The sequence below is a fragment of the Triticum urartu genome, chromosome 5A, assembly GCF_056163025.1.
Source record: "Triticum urartu cultivar PI428250 chromosome 5A, HENAU_Tu73, whole genome shotgun sequence".
Taxonomy (NCBI): Eukaryota; Viridiplantae; Streptophyta; class Magnoliopsida; order Poales; family Poaceae; genus Triticum; species Triticum urartu.
In genome coordinates, this window is record NC_141877.1 from 550,414,747 (window position 1) to 550,428,613 (window position 13,867).

The window sequence follows — 13,867 nt, forward strand, 5'->3', positions numbered from 1 at the left end:
CAAAAGTGACACAAATTCAGAGGAACGTCATAAAGGATATGTTTTTTTTTGTTCAACTCAAACAAGTTGTCCATATAACATAGCACAATATCTTCTCTCCTATCCAAAAAATACTTTTCTCTCAAAAAGAAAACCTAAAAAACACTTAATGTTCCCCGTTCCCCCAAAAGACCGAAAACGAAAGACTCGCGTGAGTTCTAAAATTTGCATAGCAAAGGAAAGTCAAAAGTGACCCAACAAACTAATGCAATGTGCAATGCCCAAAAAGAAACCTAATGCAATGTGCACCCATTCACCCTTGCATAGCAAACATCAAGTGCGCTCAAGAGAAGGAGTAAACCAACATTTATTAATTGGTTAATTGGTGATTTGGATGACCGATCGTGGAGAAGACCCCCTATGTACACAGACAGTGGATCAAGTTTTTTGTTTTTTAGAACAAAGCATTTGATCAAGTGACAAATGTGTTTTATTGCTTCTTTTTTGGGCGGTGCTACGCGTAGACCAGAGGATCTTTTTAAAAGATCCACCACCTCGCGAGCCGTCGAATCTGATGCATTAAGTGATCGAGCATCACCTTTTATCATTTAACAGAGATCTTGTTACTTTTTGTTGCAACAGACGTCTTGTTTTAATTTTTATTTTTATTTTTTGCAATAGGGGTCTCATTGCAAATTTAATTTTTGTGCAACAAAGGTTTTACAGTAGTTTTTGTAACAGAGACCTTGCTGCGGAAACTGGTCATAGCAGACAGTGAGCAATAAGCAGGGGTGGCGTTGATCGAAAGAAAGAAAGAAAAAGAACCGCTTGGGCAGGACACGTGTAGTACGAATGAGCCGGCGGATGCTCACGTGTGATCCGCCAGTTGATGCCAAGTGTTTTCCTTCTTTTTTAGGGGAATGAGTTCTATTACTTGATAGGCCCCATCAGTTTGCCGATGTCATCCCGGTCCACTAAAATGGATTCTGCTTTTTTTAACTTGTCACAAATTCCATCGTCTGCCCAATATTTTCCCCCCAAAACGTGTCACAAATTCATCATGTACTTGATCAAGTGATCCTTGGCAAATCTAGACGATGGAATTGCCTCCGCCCATATTCCACCACTTCCTTGTCGTTGGGCAGTGTAGTAATTCAGTTTTTCCACATCAGCGACCACCGAGACAAAACAACCTAATATTTTGTTACCAAGAAAATAATAATCTACTCTACTAAATTCTCAAAGGGAAAATGTTGCATCCATACTGCATATTTTCTAGTAAACACCACATTTTTTCTTCATTGATTTATTCCCTTATACCGTATCGACTGAGTGCCATGCCTTTGCCTGTGAGAACATCCATTCTATTTCTATCTCATGTGTTGGACAAAAATCACCAAAACAGACCATTCGTCGGGTGACATTTCCTTCAAGAAAGCGCCATGCTGGTGACATGGAGACTAAGTGATGACCAATTAATTCTTCACGAGTTCCTTGCCTCCTTTGCCCAGTCAGCGCCCTGGTCCTGGCCAAGAGCAATTGTGCATCTTGTTCCATGTTCATGATGTCATGTCTAGAGGTAGCGACGAATTGAAAACTCTGTCCTTTGCCTTGAGAGCCTACAGAGGAGAAATGGAAGATGATGAGCCACACACTACAAGAATTCGAGACACCGAGAAGCCGACCAATGGAACAAAGCGTATGCGTGGCAGATGTTTTGGTTTGATTTGCTTTGCCTACCTCTTTGTCCCAGTTGGTCCGCATGGTGATGGCCAGCAGCAGCAGCATCTGCACGATTAATCCGCAGATTATTCCAAACCACAGCCCCTGAAGTTCAGACCCATAAGTTAGTTTTGAGAGGTTTCTTCAGATGAGAAATATGTACAAGTGAAACTGCAACTTTCTGTATGGTATGGTATGTTATGGTATGGTGTGGGTGGTGAAATCAGTACCATTCCGCCAAGATGGAAGACAAAGGCAAAGCATAGCGCCGCTGGGATGCCGACAAGGTAGTATGCACTGAGATTGACACAAGCTCCAATCCTTTGCAGGCCACAGCCCCTAACGACACCTGGAATATCAAGTATATATACCACACGCTGCAATCAGTATCTTGAGAGTAATGTTCACCGAGATGCTACATATCGCTCATCAATGATGCTCATCGAAATGATACGAGGCAAGAAGATAGACTAGAGTAGAAATTCAGGAAATGGTCTGCAAGTACTTGGAACTTGTGTTATTTGGTGCATCATCTATATTTACCTGAAAGAACACATTGCATATCGTCGAAAATGATCGACACGGAAAGAAGCGGCATCATTCTTGAAATGTACTCCACCACCTCCTTCTCATTGCTGTATGCATACCCCCATAGATTGCGCACCGAGATCATAATAAGTCCTAACGTCACACCTGTCATGAGACCCAGAACCATGGTCACACGAGTAGCCAGACGGGCAGCTTCAGGTCGCCCAGCACCAAGCTCGTTTGAAACACGGGTGCTACAATGACAAGATACACGGTTTAATTGCCAAAGTGATTGTGCGATAAAGTTGTAGTGCAGCCATGGCAAAAGGTTATGAGGCTGAGTTGTTCAGTCGTACCTTATGGCTGCCCCAAGCCCGAAGGGGATCATGAATGTTAATGAAGCCGTGTTTAAGCTGCAAGCAGATCCATATTTCCCATCAGAACAGGGCATACAGAATGTGAAATACTCCATGAAAAATGCAACTCACCAAATGGACAACACCGATGCCTCGAGCTTAGGATTTGCGAGAAGTCCGGAGAGAAGTACCAGCAGCTCAAACGACCACCACTCTAAGCTGTGCACATGTAGGATCAGGTTCAGTCGAAGATGGAACGCGGAAAAAAATCCACCTCCAAATCTGAGGGGCACAAACTTAAACTCACCAAACCATCAGTGCAGATGGCAGGGCAAGCTTCATGAAGCTGACGATGTCGTGAAACGCCTCCTTTGAGAGCCCTGTCCAGGTTCTCTTGCAGGATGGAGAGACCCTGATGTAGAGAGCCAAGATTGACACATTGGCCAGGTACGAGACAGCATTGGCCAGGGCAGCGCCCTTGTTGCCCAGCCCAAGCTTGTACACCAGCAACCAGCACACAAGCACGTGGCTCAGCGCCGTCACGCCTGCGCTCGCCATCACCGGGAGTACGATGCTTTTTGTCTGGAGGAATCGGACGTGGCACTGCAGCAGTCCGTAAGCGAACAGTGCCGGAATCATCCACCGGATGTAGCTCCCTGCCCCCATGGCAATCTCTGGGTCCTGGCCGAAGAGCAGGAGGATCTGCCCGGTGTACGCCCAGAGCACTGCAACCACAACACTCACCAGAGTGAGCACGAGGATCGCCCTCTGCTTGTAGATGCCGAGCTGATGGTACCGTTTTGCCCCGAAGGCTTGACCACACAGTGTGTCCAAGCTGCTCGCCATGCCAGCCTAAGATGATCATCAACAGATACAAAGAAAAAACCATTCAGGTAATCAGGTCGACGTCAGTTGTTCATCCATGAGGATCAAAACATGTAGGAGATGAATTGACGTACCATCAAGCTGAAGCCGGTGACATTCGCAAAGGAGGTGGCGATGGAGGCACTCGAGAGGGCGAGCTCGCCGAGATGGCCGACAAACATGACCGATATCATCTGCACGACGTTCTGCAGCAGGCATCCGGCGATGAGGGGCCCGGCGAGGTAGAGCTGCTTCTTAACCTCAGTCACCACCAAGCTCTCCTTTGGCCCTCCTGTCTCCTCGGTGTCGCTTCTGCCCCCAACAAGGGGCTCCTCCATGGCTGGCAACATACTTGAAACTTGAAAGCTCTGGCTCTGAAGATGGTGGGTGAGGTGAGGGCGTATTTATCACGTATGTACCAATAATCAACCTCATCAATGCTGTATAGGCCCGCCACTGGAGGATTAATTCAGTAAGGAAGCCACGAGGAAACAGAGGAACTCGCTTGGCAGCCAAGTTGAACTGAACGTGCCCCTGAACCAGTCATTTTCAGCATGCCTGGGTCAAGTGGAGTACAGAATCTCATGTGATGTGAGACAAACGCGGCAGCTTGGCAGCCAAGTTCAAGATATCTGACATAATAAACTATCTGACGAGCAAGATTGAATGGAACAGTTAACAGCACATGCTCAATTATGGCCGGAGCCAGAGCCTATTATAGTCAAAAGTTGGAAAGCTACAGGCGTTGATGATTGCACTATTATAGTCAAAAGTTGGAAGCTCTCGTCGTCATGTGTCATATCTGGCCAATTCTTCCAAAAGACTGAAGGAAAACATGTCTTCCAAATTTGTGTAGAAACTTCATAGGGCTATTTTTATTTTTTTTGTAGGGCTATTTTTAGGAAGAATGAAGTGCAAACGAAATCACTGCACCAATGTAACGACATAGAAAAATGCACAAAAAGTACAACAAATAGTCATCTAAGATAGGGAGCAAATTTACAGAAATCCAAATCTGAAATGTAATGCAAGAGAAGAAGAAACAAAGAGTTGACAAAGAATGTCATATATAAAATGCACAAGAAGTAGAACAAATAATGATCTAAGATGGGGAGCAAATGTAGAGAAGTCCAAATCTGAAACGTAATGCAAGAGAAGAAGAAATAAAGACCTGACAGAATGGGCCAAAGGAACTTCTGAAGTCTAAAGTCCAGATCTGAAATCTGACGTGGTAAGTATTTCTCCATGCACCATAAGAAAGTTGGATCCATGTCTCAAATTTATGATCTGCTACACTTCCACAAGGCTTAACTGGAATTTAGAAACTAAATGGGAACGACCAAAACAGTTGAATGTCAATATACAAAAGTATGTGGCAGAAGCAAAGGCGAAAGTTGCTACTCTCATTCTGAATCAATTGCAGTTTGTGTCTCTTGAGAAACATGCATTTTAACTGATAAAAGCACACACCAGCAAGAAAAGTATTAGCATAACAATATTCAGCTGTTGATCCCGCTTTCCACTGCATCAACAACAAATGAAATCAGAAAATATACATCATTGTAGTGGAAAAAAAACACTGCGGTCTAGCATCTCAAGGAAAAAGAAGCAACATTTAAGGATACATGTAAATATGCTAGAGCAGAAAGAATACAAGGAATCAGTTGATACACTTGAGGAAACAAAGGCTATAAGGATCAAAATGTTGTCTAGCTTCAAGATTGTAAGGCTATTTACAGCCTACGTCACATCAACATGATCTGTCCAGATGTAAAGAGTCTGTCTTGAACAACATTGTACCGCGTATGCAGTTTATAATTCTTATGGAATTTAAAAATTAAGTAAATTTGAATTAGCAAGCCAGGATCAAATTCCAAAATTAACTACTCTATCAACTATACAATTCAAGACTGGACTTTGTTTTCGTAAACATAACCGTAAAGTAAGTCATTCCTCTTCACTTTGTTTTCGTAGAAACTGGGAACTGCCATTGCACTGTTTTTTTACTAACATCAGTGCATCTATTCTTTTCACTGCACTCTTCCTAGATGCCCACTCCCTGCAGATTACCATGTCCATCGGTAGAAAGAAATTAATGTAACATCAGAGATCACAAATAACAAGAGAAAAATAGCATGGGAGAAGAGAGGGAGAGCAAGATCATTGACCAGAGAGGGCATACATTCAGACTTGCAATATATTTTGGGATGCAGGGTGGCAAATCAGGACAAGGTGGACAAGGTGCACCTGCAGAGGTCTCGCCTCGCATCTGGTCATCTCTGTTCTCTGGCCGTCAGCTCTCTCCCTGGAACTGGTCCATCTCGGGCTAGGTGGCGGCGGTGTCAGATTGAGAGAGATGGCCGAGTGAGAAGAAGAGCTAGGGATTTGGCAGGATTTGGGTGAATTGGGGATTTTGACGGAGAACCGACGGCCATTTTTGCGGAAAAAAAAACAAAACAATAACCTAAAGGGCCGCATTGAATAAAACGAGTCCCTCCTGTACGATTTTTCGCCGACAAAATTCTGACAGTGTGTCCCACACTGAGTCAGCAAGCCAAGTAGGCCCATTACGGCTGGAAACGGGGACTGACCCATTTGCTCATGAAACAAACCAAAGTGACCATTTTTACACATTTTGGGACGTGTGACCAATGTGCTCATCCCACGAGAGTTCAATGATGAATGGTGCGTTTATCTCACGGACTTTCTAGTAAACACCACATTTTTGCTTTATTGATTTATTCCCATACCGTATCAAGTGAGTGGCATGCATTTGCCTGTGAAAACATCCATCCCATCTCATGCCTTCGACAAAAACCACCAAAACAGATCATTTCGTCGGGTGATGTTTCCATAGAGGAAGCGCCATGTTGGTGACATGGAGACGAAGCCTTGACCAATTCTAAATTCTTTAACTCTAAATTCTTAACGAGTTCCTTATCTCCTTTGCCCAACCAGCATCCTGGTCCTGGCCAAGAGCAATTATGCATCATGTTCCATGTTCATGTCGTCATGTCTAGAGGCAGAGACGAACTGAAAACTCTGTCCGCTGCCTTGAGAGCCTAGGGAGGAGAAATGGAAGATGATGAGCCACACGCTATAAGAATTCGAGACACCAAGAAGCCAACCGACGAAATAATGCGTAATGCGTGGCAGAGGCTTTGGTTTGATTTGCCTTACCTCTTTATCCCAGTTGGTGCGCATGGTAATGCCCAGCAGCAGCAGCATCTGTACCACTATCCCGCAGATTATTCCGAACCACAGCCCCTGGAGTTCATACCATTACATATGTTTTGAGAGGTTTCTTCACATGAGAATGAAATAGAGGTGAAACTGCAACTTTCTGTATGCATGGTATGGGTGGTAAAATCAGTACCATGCCGCCAAGATGGTAGACAAAGGCAAAGCATAGCGCCGCTGGAATGCCGACAAGGTAGTATGCACTGAGATTGACACAAGCACCAACCCTTTGCAAGCCACAGCCCCTGACAATACCTGGAATATATCAAGTACCCCACTCTACGATCAGGTATCTTGAGAGTAATGTTCACCAAAATGCTACATATCATTCATCAATGATGTTCATCCAAATGATACGAGGCAAGAAGATAAGTCTAGAGTTGAAATTCAGGAAATGGTCTTGCAAGCCAAGTACATGGAATTGTGTTATTTGGTGTATCGTCTATATTTACCTGAAAGAACGCATTGCAGATCGTCAAAAATGATCGACACAGAGAGAAGCGGCATCATTCTCGCAATGTACTCTGCCACCTCCTTCTCGTTGCTGTACGCATACCCCCATAGATTGCGCACCGAGATCATAATAAGTCCTAACGACACACCTGTCACGAGACCCAGAACCATGGTCACACGAGTAGCCAGACGGGCAGCTTCAGGTCGCCCAGCACCAAGCTCGTTTGAAACACGGGTGCTACAATGACAAGATACACAGTTTCATTGCCAAAATGACTGTACGATAAAGTAGTAGTGCAAGCATGGCAAAAGGTTATGAGACAGAGTTGTTCGGTCGTACCTTATGGCTGCCCCAAGACCGAAGGGGATCATGAATGCTAATGAAGATGTGTTCAAGCTGCAAGCAGTTCCATATTTCCCGTCAGTACAGGGCATACAGAATGTGAAATACTCCCTGAAAAACTGCAACTCACCAAATGGACAACACCGATGCCTCCAGCTTGGGATTAGGGAGAAGTCCGGAGAGAAGTACCAGCAGCTCAAACGACCACCACTCTAGGCTGTGTACATGTAGGATCAGATTCAGTCGAAGATGGAGCGCGAAAAAAATCTACCTGCAAATCTGAGGGGCACAAACTAAAACTCACCAAACCATCAGCGCAGATGGCACGGCTAGCTTCATGAAGCTAAGGATGTCGTGAAACGCCTCCTTTGAGAGGCCTGTCCAGGTGCTCCTGCAGGATGGAGAGACCCTGATGTAGATAGCCAAGATTGACACATTGGCCAGGTATGAGATGCCATTGGCCAGGGCAGCGCCCTTGTTGCCCAGCCCAAGCTTGTACACCAGCAACCAGCACACAAGCACGTGGCTCAGCGCCGTGACGCCTGCGCTCGCCATCACCGGGAGGACGATATTCTGCGTCTGGAGGAACCGAACATGGCACTGCAGCAGTCCGTAAGCGAACAGTGCTGGAATCATCCACCGGATGTAGCTCCCTGCCCCCATGGCAATCTCTGGGTCCTGGCCGAAGAGCAGGAGGATCTGCCCGGTGTACGCCCAGAGCACGGCAACCACAACGCTCACCAGAGTGAGCACAAGGATTGCCCTCTGCTTGTAGATGCCAAGCAGATGGTACTGTCTTGCCCCGAAGGCTTGCCCACACAGTGTGTCCAAGCTGCTCGCCATGCCAGACTAAGATGATTACAAACAGATACAAGAGAAGATATTCAGGTTGATGTTAGTTGTTCATTCATGAAGATCAAAATATGTAGGAGAGGTGACGAATTCACATAAAATATACCAACAAGCTGAAGCCGGTGACACCGGCAAAGGAGGTGGCGATGGAGGCACTCGAGAGAGCGAGCTCACCGAGATGGCCGACAAACATGACCGATATCATCTGCACGACGCTCTGCAACAGGCATCCGACGACGAGGGGCCCGGCGAGGTACAGCTGCTTCTTAACCTCGGTCACCACCAAGCTCTCTTTTGCCCCTCCTGTCTCCTCAGTGCTGCTGTTGCCCCCAACAAGGGGCTCCTCCATGGCTGGCAACATACTTGAAATCTCACGCTCTGGCTCTGAAGAAGGTAGGTGTTAACAAGTGAAGTGGGGGTATATTTATCATGTTTGTGAAAGAATATACTAGTAGTAATCAACCTCAATAATGTTGTATAGGCCGGCCACTCGAGGACAAATTCAGTAAGGAACCAAGAGGAAACAGAGTTACTCGCTTGGCAGGCAAGCTGAACAAGTCAATTTCAGCGTGCCTGGGTCAAGTGGAGTAAAAGAATCTCGTCATGTCATGTTAGACAAAGGAGGCAGCTTGGTGGCCAAGTTCAAGAATAAACTATCTGACGAGCAAGATTGGATGGAACGATTAACAGCACATGCTCGATCAGCACATTTGCACATATTATAGTCAGAAATTGGAAAGTTGCAGGCGTTGATGATCTCACAGGTAACGAAATCAATCATTGCCGGCGGCCGGAGCCGCAATCGTCGTCATGTGTCATATCTGAACCCCTGACGTGCTACGACCTACTGTACTTGATGACGCATACACAAAAGGGAATTAATTTCCTAAGATGCACTGCCATCAAGGTATCAGTTAACCATCCGGCCGTGTTTGTTTCTGCTTTAGGCAGCAGAATTCTCATAGGAAAAATCAAAAGCTGAAACCAACAGCCATTTGGAATCAGCTTTGCCAGTGAAGCTGAATCTATATTCGGGCCATTTCCAGTGCAATTGCCTGAAGCACGTCCAAGTGTCCACGAGTGATTCGGAGCCAATTGTAGAAACAAACAGAGCCGGACAGATTTTCTCACAAGCTCGTTGTTTTCTCCTAAATCAGGCATGGGCAACAACAAATTTGGAGACTGTGATGTGAGGAAGGAAGAGAAGAGACCAGGAAAGGGTGTGGATAAAGAGGCGTACCGCAGCAGCGGCTCAGGCGGCCCCGGGGACGAAGTTGTCCCCGGCCGAGGAAGGCGGCGGCCATGGGGATGATGGAATGATGCCATCGTATTGGGTCGGGCCGCTGAAGGGAGGAGGTGGGAGACTGGGGGAGGACGGGGTCCTGCCCGTCATGGACGCCCTCATCCCAGCTCCCGCCATGGAGGGCATCGACGCCTCGCCGTGGTCCAGCGTCGATGGTGGCTGCAGGTGTGGTGACGCCCGACGGCGGCGGGGCTGAGCAGATACGCGGCCGAGCTTAGGAGATCGAACAGCGGCGGGGCTGAGCAGATCGACGGCGGGGATGTGCAGGTAGGGTCGGGGAGAAGAGACGGAGGCGGCGTGCGGCACTGCCGGCGTCGGTCTCGGGCGAGAGAGCTCGAGAGGTGCGTTGACCTGACTACGTCGTGGGCGAATCGGCAGAGTTTTTTTTTCTCAGCGGTGAAAAACTTTAGTAAGATATCCACACGAATCTCGGCGTAAGATCAATAACTTAGGACATAGACGTGTAATATTTATGGCACATCTAGATATGTAATATTTATGGCATATTTAGATGTGCTTTACCAAACTGAAAATTTTATTCAAGTCATGATATTCACGGGAATACAATATCTGATAGCACGGAATACAGTATCTGATAGCATATCAGACCATCAGACATGTCTACCAAATTCTAAAGTATAGATTTTTCTCTCTTTTTTAGGCAATTCTAAAGTATAGATGCCTAGGTTTTTCGTGGTGAAACCAGCCCATCGGGTTTCAAGTTCTAGACTTACGATGCTCGCATTTTTCTGAATTTATTTCAAACTTTCTGGTGATATTCCTTAAATGGAAAAAGACGTCCCCATCGACAATGGAGGCATTTGTCATGACTTCGTCAAGATAATGTGACGGTTCAATTTTCCGGAGGTGCTCATAAAAGTAGGGTATGCGTGTGTTCATAGGGGTGTGTTCATGCTCTCGCATTGGTTGTCAAGGATTCGAGGGTTGTCATATTTTCCGCTGCGTTGTAGTGGTTAATCAGGGGGTACCACGGGTAGCACACCTGTAGAGGTGGTCATGCTTCGACCGGGTGTCATGGCTACATCGACATGCATTCGTAGTCGGTGTTCAAGGGTGTCTGGCATCACAACCCTACCTCTAAACCCAGTGTTCGACGGCAGCACGCCTAGAGTGGCGCTGTTCGGGGATTTCATGGATTCAACTCCACACTGGTAGGTGCTCGGGGTTTGTGATTCCCATGGACGCAATGGTGTGCATCTATGACGGTTTTGTGTTGCTTTTGCTAGGGATGCTGGCGAGGTATCAACCGCTGGAGTTATAGGTGGAGGAGCAGCAAAAGACCTTGTTATGTAGTTCTTTGCCATTGTATGTCTTCTTCTCCAATGACACTACCCACACACTCACCTGGATGTTTGGGAGTCGCCAGTGCTCTGCCTCTATGGCCAAGTTCTCCGAGGTCATTCCATATCAGTTTCTGGAGGAGGAGAATGAAGACTTTGGTCATGTCCATGAGGTTGGGCAGCGTCACATGGATGAGATTGTGTTTGCCTACAAATAGGAGAAGTCTTTTGTCACCGGTTCTATCAAGGAGTTGCTGCCAGTGTATGATACTACTAGTGGTTGGGGCCGCCATTGTGGGTCTCTTGACAGGAAGCTGTGCGTGTATTTCTTCCTCTCAAAGAAAATACCTCAATTTCATCTCAAAATTAAAAAGAAAACTTTCTCACAACACATGAACATCACATCCATCTCAAAAAGAAAAAGGAAAAGCCTAAAGAACATTCTTAGAATAAAAAACAAAAGTCTCACTTTCATCTTTCAAACATAATCTCCAAAAAAACTTTTCTCAAAAGGAAAAAAAGGCCTCAATTTTATCTTCCAAAAAGAATCAATTTTTTTCTTAATTTCATCTTCCAAAAAAATCAAAAAGTTTCTTGCCATGGCCAACCAGCATGCGCCACGTGGCTATGCTGGTTGGTCGCCATTCTCCCGTAGCTTGATGGGTTTGAAGCGTCACATCCTTAGGTACACTCTCAATCCTAAGGCCGGTGACTCACATAACATGAGGAGCTTGATGTTGGATATCTTCATGTAAATTCATGAGAAAAACGAAAGTGAATGTCTTGGACTTCACCTTCTATGAGCTTCGTCAATGTGTGCAGGAGAACAAGTCCTTGATATATGCTTCGTTCATTCAGGCATTGATTGAGTCTGTCTGCCTAGCAAGGTATATCTCTCAATACAAGACATCCATTATGTTGGGGATACTACCACCGGGCAGAAACCGGCTAGGAGAGGCCGGATTATCCCCATGATGATTGCTTTATTCAAAGGCCCATGAAGACAAGGATGGTGGCGCTTCAGGAAGGCCTAAGGCCCAAAGGCGGGTTAAGGCATGTAGACATAAATCGGCATGAATATGTAACTTGTATTGTAAGTTAGAAGGAATAGAGACCGATCTGGACACGTTTATGATTTGGCCTCGGGACTCTGTAAACCGGCAGGCGTCAACCTATGTATATAAAGGGACGACCCGTCAGCGGTTTAGGGACAGAGAACAACAACTCGAGAGCCAGGCAAAGCGGATTCGCTCCCTGGTCATCGAAACCCCAGCAATCCCATCACAACTAGACGTAGGCTTTTACCTTCATCGTAAGGAGCCGAACTAGTATAAACTCTCGTGTCCCTTGTCCGTTTTAACCCCTTTAAGCTAACCCGTAGTGATGGCTCCACGACTAAGTCCTTTCACGAGGACATCTGCCATGAAAAAACCACGACAGTTGGCGCCCACCGTGGGGCATCTGTCATGACTCGCCCCGTGTGGCGGCTTACGTTGAAGCTGAAAGTGAGAAGGCACGTCAGGACTCACTGGACCTGTTAGATGAGGAGCGTGATCTCGCAGCGGCGCGGTTGGCGATTTATCAACAAGATCTCCGACGTTATCACAGCCGCCGGGTTAAGACCAGAACTTTTCAAGAGGGCGATCTGGTGCCCCGGCTCATCCAGGATCAGACTGATATGCACAAGTTATCCCCACCTTGGGAAGGACCTTTTGTGGTCAGCAAAAACCTGCACAATGGGTCATACTACCTTATCGATGTTCGAGAGCACAAAGTCTCATGCAAATCAGAGAAGGGGACCCAGCGGCCATGGAATATAGCTCTTCTTCAGCCTTACTATGCTTGAGCCACATGCTCTTCTTATATACATACTTATGACAATGTATATATTATATAATAAACCGGAGCCTCAGCTAAAGCGGGGTCTCTATTATTTTTTTACATCATGTGTGGTTACATGGGGGCTTCTACTTACAAAGCAGAGTTCTATTCACCCGGCTTATAAAGCCACACAGATATAAAGGAAATCACTAGGGGGCTTGGTCGTATTCGAACCATAGCTACACCTCTTGATCGGCTTCAGGCCAAATAGGGAAATCACTAGGGGGCTTGGTTGTATTTACACCATAGCTACACCTCTTGATAGGTTTAAAGCCAAAAAGGAAATTATGTGGAACCAAAGAGAGTCTGTTGCAAAAAGCACAACTCAAACATAGGTACCCACTGAGCACAGCTCAAATATTACTTGGGGGCTCCTTGCTTCTCAAAGAACAACGAGCTTGCACCCTTGTAATAGGCTATCAAGCCAGGCCTGGAAGCCTGGTGTATTCACCTAAAACCCCGGGTTATCTTGCCTCTTTAAGTAAGCCACTCCGTCCAGGTAAACCTGGTATGACCCATCAAACGTTTGACAAGTCAATCTCATAGACCCTGAACTTGTCAAAGTTAAAACGATGATTGGTTAAATATTGAGGTCCATCTTAAAAGGCTTTGAAAAACGGTTTAACTCAGCGGCCTGGCAGCCCATGAAAAGCCTCGATTTAGGGCCTGGCAGCCCATGAAAAGCCTTGCATATTTCTTTTGTATTTGCTGTTTTAAACATCTTTTGATAAGGGATTTATGAATATTTTCTGATAAACCAGTGTCTATTACAACCCGGCATGGCTTTCAACGTTAAGTTGTCAGTGCATGGTCAGTTTTAGTCCGGCAATAATATTGCTCCGGTCTGGTTTGACTACAGGTCACCACAATTATATGCATAAACCGGTGTTTACCATCACCTAGAAAGATTTCGGTATGAACCGACAAGGAGGCAAGGAGTCATCAACACTCCAGATTGGTGTTATCACCTTTTGTTATAACAACAGTTGGTAAGCCAAACGAGATATACCACAGGTATCATCTATTTTATATCTACATATTACAG

General features: G+C 45.9%; 2 protein-coding genes across 5 annotated transcripts; both read right to left on the bottom strand.

Annotated features, from left to right (window-relative positions):
• Positions 1 to 1,165: 1,165 nt before the first annotated feature.
• Positions 1,166 to 3,821, bottom strand: LOC125510465 (protein DETOXIFICATION 16). Its single transcript, XM_048675651.2, has 8 exons — positions 3,545 to 3,821; positions 2,893 to 3,437; positions 2,718 to 2,804; positions 2,586 to 2,642; positions 2,245 to 2,483; positions 1,932 to 2,050; positions 1,720 to 1,806; positions 1,166 to 1,598 (listed from the first exon to the last, which is right to left on the bottom strand). Exons 1-8 carry the CDS (start codon positions 3,797 to 3,799, stop codon positions 1,539 to 1,541), a joined length of 1,449 nt encoding a protein of 482 aa, XP_048531608.2. The 5' UTR covers positions 3,800 to 3,821; the 3' UTR covers positions 1,166 to 1,538.
• An 879-nt stretch (positions 3,822 to 4,700) lies between these two features.
• LOC125510464 (protein DETOXIFICATION 16) lies at positions 4,701 to 10,025 on the bottom strand. Of its 4 annotated transcripts, XM_048675648.2 has the most exons (10): positions 9,578 to 10,025; positions 8,801 to 8,910; positions 8,444 to 8,721; positions 7,790 to 8,334; positions 7,616 to 7,702; positions 7,483 to 7,539; positions 7,142 to 7,380; positions 6,826 to 6,944; positions 6,630 to 6,716; positions 4,701 to 4,971 (listed from the first exon to the last, which is right to left on the bottom strand). In XM_048675648.2, the coding sequence occupies exons 3-10, from the start codon at positions 8,696 to 8,698 to the stop codon at positions 4,768 to 4,770; spliced, it is 1,593 nt and encodes a 530-aa protein (XP_048531605.1). In that variant the 5' UTR covers positions 8,699 to 8,721; positions 8,801 to 8,910; positions 9,578 to 10,025; the 3' UTR covers positions 4,701 to 4,767. The 4 variants fall into 4 exon arrangements, with proteins under 4 accessions (XP_048531605.1, XP_048531604.1, XP_048531607.1 ...); XM_048675647.2 differs by lacking the exon at positions 8,801 to 8,910; XM_048675650.2 differs by lacking the exon at positions 8,801 to 8,910 and having other exon boundaries at positions 4,971 to 5,508.
• Between the last annotated feature and the right edge of the window lie 3,842 nt (positions 10,026 to 13,867).

Coding starts and splice junctions, on each gene's coding strand:
- LOC125510464 (XM_048675647.2), bottom strand. CDS start 9,641: ATGGCCGCCGCCTTCCTCGGCCGGGGACAACTTCGTCCCCGGGGCCGC. Junction 8,722..9,577: donor CCGCCTGAGCCGCTGCTGCG/GTACGCCTCTTT, acceptor TACCTTCTTCAG/AGCCAGAGCGTGAGATTTCA. Junction 4,972..6,629: donor GCACCAACTGGGATAAAGAG/GTAAGGCAAATC, acceptor TTGTTGATGCAG/TGGAAAGCGGGATCAACAGC.
- LOC125510465 (XM_048675651.2), bottom strand. CDS start 3,799: ATGTTGCCAGCCATGGAGGAGCCCCTTGTTGGGGGCAGAAGCGACACC. Junction 3,438..3,544: donor TCACCGGCTTCAGCTTGATG/GTACGTCAATTC, acceptor TGATCATCTTAG/GCTGGCATGGCGAGCAGCTT. Junction 2,484..2,585: donor GGGCTTGGGGCAGCCATAAG/GTACGACTGAAC, acceptor TTGTCATTGTAG/CACCCGTGTTTCAAACGAGC.